Here is an 8,415-nt window from a genome sequence, read left to right as displayed (position 1 = left end):
TGATACAAGTATCTATCTAAACATACAAGTAAGAATATTTTTCCTTTCAGAAAGAAGATAAGAACAAGAGGCTCACCACGGTGGTGTCGGTGATGAGATCGGCGCGGGTGATCGGCGGCGGTGAAGACGGGGACGGGGCGTGACGGACCGCTAAATCTAGACAAATCTCGAGGAAAATGGAGCTTGGAGGTTGAGCTTGGAGAGGAGAAAGCTTAAGTAGTGTGGCTCGGGCATTCCATCGAACACCTCATGTGCATAGGAGGTGAGCTAGAGCACCACAAAGCCCTCTCCCCCTCGGCCAGAAAAAACAGAGCACTGTGCTCTGCTCTTGCGCGAGGGGGGTATATATAGGCACCTCATTGGTCCCGGTTGATGACATGAACCGGGACTAAAGGGAAGCCTTTGGTCCCGGTTCAAGCCACCAACCGGGACCAATGATGGTGGGCCAGGAGCGAGGCCCATTGGTCCCGGTTCGTCCCACCAACCGGGACCAAAAGATCCAGACGAACCGGGACCAATGGCCCACGTGGCCCGGCCGGCCCCCTGGGCTCACGAACCGGGACCAATGCCCACATTGGTCCCGGTTCTAGACTGAACCAGGACTAATGGGCTGAGCCGGCCTGGACCATAGCCCTGTTTTCTACTAGTGACGTTTGCCATGTGGTATACTCTATGTTGAATGATATATAGTGAAACTTACTTTTATAGTATAGATAATCAAATAATCAGTACCGAGGTGATTTGGATGGCGAGTTATGTCACGCTCAGGCATAAAACGCAGCATTTCATTTTTTTCTAATTGAGAGGGACCATGTTAAAAAAACCCTCCTAATTATGAGTGCAGCATTTCGGTGCCGACGCTCATCTACACCCGTTCAGAAAAAAAACCACAAAAAAATTTCAAATTTTTTATGCATGGTAGAAAATTTATTGCATGAGGTCCGCTCCACTTTTTAGATCATTTGAACATCTGAGTAGCTCTCAGCAAAAAAGACAAATCGGATTAGTACAATGCATAAACAGTAAACTTTTTTACAGACCCCGAATTTGTGTTTTTTTTCCGAGAGCTGATCAGATGTCCAAATGATTTGAAAATTGAAGCGAACCTCACGCATCAAATTATCTACCATGCAGAAAAAATGGAATTTTTCTAGTATTTGTTTTGATTTTTTTCCTCGGTGCGGGTGCAGATAAGCCTGGGCTCAGAAGTGGATTATCGCTTAATTCTCACCTATTTTCCCAGATTACCTATTGAGCTCGGGATTTCCTCTTTCCTCGACGCCTATTGAGTCATCACACACTAGTGCAGCTTTCCTTTTTTTGTTCTTTTTTTTCATTCATTAGCGCCCGTACGTAAGCGGTAGCAGCTTTTGGACTAGAGACTCTTAACAAATGCTTCAAACGGAAAGCGATATATTTTTTCTCTAAGCGCCTATATAAGAGTCCTTGCGTTATAGAAGACCTAACACAATTGGCACATAGTAATCCACTATATCTGTATGGCTCCAAAATCGTATGCACCACGTCCGAGGGGGCTGTCACCAAGTATATTCTGGTGCGCCGTTCTGCTCCGCCAATTGTCTTTATCAACGGAATGGAACAAAAAAATCTTCTCTCTCCTTTCCAATAGAAAATCACCAACGAGCATAGATGTTTCAGTCGCTAATTTGATTCACCACAGACTACGAAAGCAAGTTGAGCAATAAAAGAAACGGAAGTGGGCTAGTCCATTTCTTGAGCAGCACAACCACAACATACTCTTCTCTTACTAATTTGCATCCTACCCGAAATCACAAGAATGGCTGAGATTGTCAAGTCTGTCATTGTTGGGGAAGCAGTTAGCCGGATTATTTCTGGTATTGCTCCCGCCAGCAAAAGGCCGGACAGATCAGTTGAAGAATCAGCGGGGGGTTGTGGTCTAGAGAGGTTGGAGATGGCGCGCATCAAAATGGAGGCCGCGCTCCATACGTCTGACAAGTGGCAAATCACCAACACGTCCCTGTTCCATTGGCGGAAGAAGCTGAAGCGTGCTGCCCAGGACTGCGACGACGTAGCGCGTAGATGCAGGCAACTCTTTCGGGAAGAAGAGGAGGCGGAGCAGGTGGTAAGGCAATCCTCATTTCCTAGACAGATGGCTCATGCGACCAAGGTGTTCATCTCCTCTTTGGTCGGCCGTGACAATGACCATTGCTCTGCGAACAGCACCACCGCCGCTGCCGTCCGAAGATTTGAGAAGCTTGCAGATGGTGCAAGTGAATTCATGAGTTTTGTACAGCTCGGTGGAACGCCGCGACAGCACCTATTCTTTGACCCTCTTATTGGGCATGTCTTCAAGGGCAAATCACTGATATATCAAATGTTGTATCCGGGCGGCCGGTACAGCTTCTTTAGCATACGGCCGATTGGTTTCGACGAGGGTGGGCTAGAGGCCATTCTATCCTTCATGTACGAAGACCGCAAGGCGCCCAAAAACAATTTTGGGCTTGTGGTCATGCTGCGTCTTTCGGAGAGTACAGACATAATCGGGACTACAGTCAAGTGCTTGCGACTGCTAACACCAAACTTCAAGTCCACGGCTGATATGGTCATCAGAGAGATCATCCAGCTCCCTACGCAAGATTTGTCGTGTGTTGCACACAAGGGACACTTGAACGACATCCATAGAATTCTGGTCAGATGGTTTCGCCCAGATCCATTATGTTGTCAAGGATACGAGCACGGCGTTGTGCCTAGCGACACCGCCAGCGGAAACAAATTAAGATTTTCTAGCATATTTCCTGAACCAGTGTGCGGAGTGTTTTTGTGGCGTCATATCTCAGTATCAGAGTATAGTGACCTGCCGGGATCAACTGTAGTTGTTGGTCATGACGACACGTCTTCTTTGGAGAATTCCCCATCTTTGAAGCTTGGAATTATGTTCCTGCCTCATGACTCCTTGGAGGACCCCAAGTCTGATGGTTCTGCGATAGAGGTGATCGATACAGAGAATTCACACCACCTCACAGATGTAACTCTTCCCCTTGACCAACTCGACAAGATGCTGATTCCCAAGGCAACAGAGTATCTTCATCATAATGTCAAGGCTATGATGTACCAGGTATGTTGGAGGTCTAACCATGGCAGTGCACATCTATGCGTGGAGAAGGCCATCGCCGAAAAAAGGCCCGAGGTACGCAGAGCTACACGGCAAGGAAGGAACATCAAGAGTACTAAGGGGCTTTCTCAAGTAAAGCGGGATTGGCAGGTGCGGTTGCGGAAGCAGGCGGGTGAATCTTTCGAAAAGCTATGGGTTGTGCGTTCCTCGGAGAGGTTGCAGAGCTCGTTTACCACATGGCCCGGTCGTTTGGACTAAACTAGTGATAAATGAACTGGCTTCATACTCCCTCCCTTTTTGTCTAGAAGGTCACATGTGTTTCAAAATCATCAATTTGACAACCAAAAAATGTGGAAACTTTTGATACATTGTTACAGTGATTGGCGATTTTAGGGACCGTCCATCCACTGCGATCAAATTGTGGGAGAAATAAGAGTCACGAGGAGTTACATAACTAAAATTACATGAAATTACAAATAATGGTGGGACCACTACAAAATTATGGTGGGGCTAGTCATTTTGTAAAGGGGTAGATCCATCCAATGTCAGTCAAGGCCGATACATGTCCTGTTCGCACTCTCGCTGTCTGGCCTGACAGATCTGGGTCGCTCGTCGATAGTTCCCCTAGAAAATCCATTCCCCTATATATTCGAAACAGTAGGGTAGGATAGGGCGGAGCCACTGATGACCCTGCCGGTGGCGGCGGTAGAGGGGGTCGGCGAGGATGGTCGCTGGGGCGAGGAGGCGGAGCCACTGACGGTGGTGGAGGGGTCCCAGGGGCTCGAGGACCGACGTTTGATGTGGCCGCGGTTCCTCGCCATCAAGAGCTAGATCGAGCACACGCGGCGGTAGCCGTCCAGAGGAAGAGGAAGAGCACCCTGCGTTGGTTGGGCGGTCGTGGCGTTACGGAGGAGGCTGGGAGAGAGGCCACCGGTGGCCCCATGAAGGTCGAGGAGGTCACTGCCTCATCATGCAGTGCACGATGGTGAACTAGTGGGCATCCAAGAGGCAGTTGATCGCCGAGGCGTCCCTGGTTCTCATACAGCGCCGGTTCGGTGGCTGCTCCGGCAAGGCCGTCAAAGCGGCAGGTGGAGGAGTTCACCTCGGAGTACAGAGGTATATTTCCCCCTTCTTGATGCTTTTGATTAGAGTCGGTAGGTAGTGATTAGAGTCGGTAGGTAATACAGAACATGGTAAATTTCATTAGAATATGGCTTGTAAGGTGATGGATTCAGAACCTCTGTGCTGTGAAAAACAGTTAAAGTGAAGATTCAGACATTGTTCTTCTCATTATTGTCTTCTATCCTTTTCAGGGATTTGGCAATGTTGGCTCTTGGGCTGCCCAATTGATCACTGAAGCTGGTAGCAAGGTGGTCGCCATCAGCGATGTCACAGGGGCTGTCAAGAACTCCAATGGCATTGACATAGCCAAGTTGATGAAGCACTCGGCAGAGAACCCCAGATCAAGGGCTTCGATGAAGGCAACACCGTCGACCCGACCTTGCTGCTCACGGAAGAGTGCGACATGCTCATCCCGACAGCTCTCAGAGGAGTCATAAACAAGTAATTAGTGCACTATATTAATGAGTAAAGGAGATGTGAAAATAAAAATTAGACATATTTGACACCTCTTGAAATTTATTGCATATACGCCGATCATGACCTTCCACCCCATAGTAGCCACATTTCCTCTTTGATCTTTGCTTCTTCATCTTTGCCTGCAACCTTTTCTTCGGGACACCTCGCCCTTGGACTGGATCCAGAACCTTTTCCAACTCTCCAGAATCAATTTCCGTCATTTGTGGCAGCACCGGACAAAACCTAATGCATTCCTCCCGACCACGGCTTGATTCCTTGCTGCCATCTTTTGCACTTAGAACCATCTTCATACGTTGATACTCCTCACTAGATTGGCATGCCTGGAAACATGCCGTGTGACTCAAATTCCGCAACTCACGGTACCTCGCAAGGCTTTCTAATAGTCATACATCTCGCTCTTTCTGGTCGGAGGGTAAGCAGACTTCGAAATCATCATCCACCTCATGGGAATACAACACCTGGGTAGCAGTTCTACTTGACGTATTCCCAAGATGTAGAATATGTGAGAGCATGGTGTGCCCAAGCATTCCAGCTTACGGCAAGAACAACTAATCATGTACAAAGAATCTTCCTTCACCTCACATCGCACTTCTCTCTTCTTCTCTCTTCTATCCATATTAGCCACAACGTATGTAGTCAACTCCCATGCATCTAGTATGTCGCTAATAACACATTTGCTAACCGCATTTATGCTCCATCTGACCAACTGAGACATACAAGGCGTGAAAACTTGGGCAGCATGTTTCTCAAGACTTGAAGCATCTATGTCTGTAAATGGAAAGGACTGCAAGGCCATGATGTCTAGGATTGCCTCGTTCAAGCATCGTCCTGAAAGGCAACGCTCATAATGCTCTAGCATATCAAACAACGTCATCTTACCCTCATGATGTGTATGTGTCACGGAGTTGAGGATCTCACTTCGCTGATTGCTGCTCAATCCTAAGAAACATCGTCCCACCAGGTATGGAGCACACCCCAGCTTCCTCCTCACTTGTTACTTCATTCCTTCCTAAGAACTATATCCATTTTCTCTCATGCTCTTCAATAGAAGACGATTCATATATGAAAGATCTGAATTCTTCCCTAACCTCGTCATCATGCAGATGCCGTAGAATGTTTTGCTGAATGCGTCATACGCACAACTATGGTTTGACTTAGGCCAGACAAACCTGACTGCTCTCTGCATTGCAAGGTCCCCGTCAGTGATTACAGATATCGGATGCTTCTCTGACATGGCTTCCGAAAATGTACGCAACATCCACTCGTATGCCTCGTTAGTTTCATGAGAAATGAACCCACATCCAAAGATAATAGTGCTGCAGTGGTGATTCAAACCAACAAACGGCAGATTGTACTTATTGGTCCTGTATGTGCTATCTAAAACAATAACATCACCGAAAGCCTCGTAGTCAAGCCAGATTGAGTATCGGACCAGAACAATCCCTTTAGAAGCCCATCTTTATCAACCAGGTATTTGAAGAAATAATCTCTCTCTCTCTCTCTCTCTCTTGCCGTGCCATCATGTGACGAATCACCATCTAAGCATCACCTGCAACGACTGTTTCGTGCTTGCAGTAATGGTAGAAGTTATAGATGTCCCTCGTCGTGCATCCAACCTTGTCATATCCACCATACTACATGCACAACACATCCATAATTTTGTGTTTCCGATTCCAACACTTTCATCTCTATAATGTCCACTTTTTGCTCGTCGCCAATTTTTCTGTGGGAATGCAAAAAGCAAGAAAGGTCTCGTGGGGCCAGAGGATGGTTGTGTTCATCGATGAAATACTTCACAAACCACCGCCCTGTTTTTGCGACTCTTGCAATGACAAATTTCGCTTTACATCCCACACGAGTGATATTCCGTGGCTTCCTCTTCCTATCTTCTCTCTTCCTCTTCACGACAACCATCACGACTACAGACAAGTTTTCTCAGAATTATCTTCACGTTCGCATCATCCCACTCAACATATCCTTTCCTCACACTAAAGCCTTTCTCAATAGCATACTTGTTATAGAACTAAAAACCCTCATCCTCGCTATCAAACATCCTGCTGACAATGTCATCATACTCAGCCATACACTCAGCACTTACATCGGCCATGTATTCCTGCATATCACATACAAATTAATAATGCACCGAGAGTAAAAGAATTTCCGTGCTCACATATTTCTCTCAGCAAAAAAGGTTCAAAGTTTCAAAAGTTCATCATGGCTTATTTTGTTCAGGTTAGTCTATGTTGTGTTCTCTTGTTCTAAAGATAAAATAAACTAAGTGATGGTCTTGGTGCTTAAATTTAATGGATATTGCAACAAAGAAGTTCAGTTCAATGTTGTTGCTACTGCACTTCTTTTACAAGATTCAGATTTATGCTAGCTAAAAATTGTACATACTACGCCATCCAATGGGCAATTCTATGCACCGTTTATACGGTAGAAGATGAGTAGTATTTAAAAATATGTGCATTGCTTTTCATGGAAATCAATCATAACACAACAATTGACATGATATAATTGCTCATAACTGTCGATGGTTGGTTACATTCTGACAAAACTATTTGGCTGCAGCATATCTTCAGAAGTGAATTAATAATATGGTGTACAATGAAGCAAATTATTGACTTTGTAACAAACATGACTTAGCATAATACTCGCGTGAAAAGTTTCGAGAAGGAATGACTTCCGTGTATTTTAGACCAAAAAAAGTTGATACCATATAAAAGTTACTATTCCCTTTTTTGGACTTGCATTTTTTTCCCGCTGAATAACACGAGAGTTATTCCTCTGTGAAACTTTTCAACAGAGTATTACGCTAGGTCATCTTTGTTACAAAAAAGTTTCATTTTTTTAACTCTTTTTGATTTTTTTTAAAGGTGGTGATCGGCATTGTAGCTTAGCTTTGTAGAGCATAGGTGTGGATGATGGATAAGAGTTGATTGCTGATTAAACTTAAGGGTCTAAGCCTAGGCTGATTTTGTGCAGATTTTTAGCCGAGCAAATGAAGTTCTTAAACTTGACTGATTCGGTCCTACTCGTGTTAGACTGTTAGCAATGCATGCGTGCACCTGTTGGCTGTCGCCTACTTAATTATAGTGCTAGCAATCAACGGCGCCGCACCCACGTAGGCCCAGCGATTACTACTACTCGGTGCTTCTTGCTTTGATTGGGCTCGACACGCAGCTAGGTGGTTCCAGGGCTTTCTGCTTCAGGCCAGGCCAGAGTCGCGGCAGGCGAGGCATGCAGGAACCGCTCTCTGCGCTCGCCAACCAACCACTCACCACCGTTCCCGCCCACGGCTCCGACGGACTCCGTACTCCCAGTGGAAATCCATCTGGGCCGTCTTTCTCACCGCCTCTCCGCCCTCAGCGCTACGCGCCTGCTGCTTAGGCCTTGTATTATGGAAGGTGCTTAGAGAAATAAATCAGACTTTTCTTAAGCACCGGTGCTTATTTGTATAGGATAGACGCTTAACTAAGCGTCTTTCCTGTAGAAATAGGCACCGGTGCTTTAAAAAATCCCGGTTTATTTTTCTAAGCATCTCTCTAAGCATCTCCTATTGTACAAGGCCTTACCGCCTCCAGCAGCACTGCTTGCCAAGATCACCTCGTGAATGCCGACGACGGCACCGGTGATGGGTGAAGGCGCCAGATCTCTCTTCTTCTTGGTCGCTGCGAAGAAGCGGGGAGAGATAAATTCGATCTCTCCCATCGGTGGAGGGG

The 8,415-nt window shown here is 46.2% G+C and overlaps 1 protein-coding gene across 1 annotated transcript; it reads left to right on the top strand.

Moving 5' to 3' along the window:
• Window positions 1–1,798: 1,798 nt before the first annotated feature.
• LOC147981704 (uncharacterized) lies at window positions 1,799–3,352 on the top strand. Its single transcript, XM_087516060.1, has one exon. It carries the CDS (start codon window positions 1,799–1,801, stop codon window positions 3,350–3,352), a length of 1,554 nt encoding a protein of 517 aa, XP_087372186.1.
• The last annotated feature ends 5,063 nt before the right edge of the window (window positions 3,353–8,415 follow it).

The sequence above is a fragment of the Triticum urartu genome, chromosome 3A (assembly GCF_056163025.1).
Source record: "Triticum urartu cultivar PI428250 chromosome 3A, HENAU_Tu73, whole genome shotgun sequence".
NCBI classification, from domain to species: Eukaryota; Viridiplantae; Streptophyta; class Magnoliopsida; order Poales; family Poaceae; genus Triticum; species Triticum urartu.
The sequence above is the reverse complement of the archived record's forward strand: the minus strand, read 5'-3'. Positions and strand labels throughout refer to the sequence as shown.

Bases quoted from the DNA above. Each gene is read 5' to 3' on its own strand.
- LOC147981704 (XM_087516060.1), top strand. From the start codon at position 1,799: ATGGCTGAGATTGTCAAGTCTGTCATTGTTGGGGAAGCAGTTAGCCGG.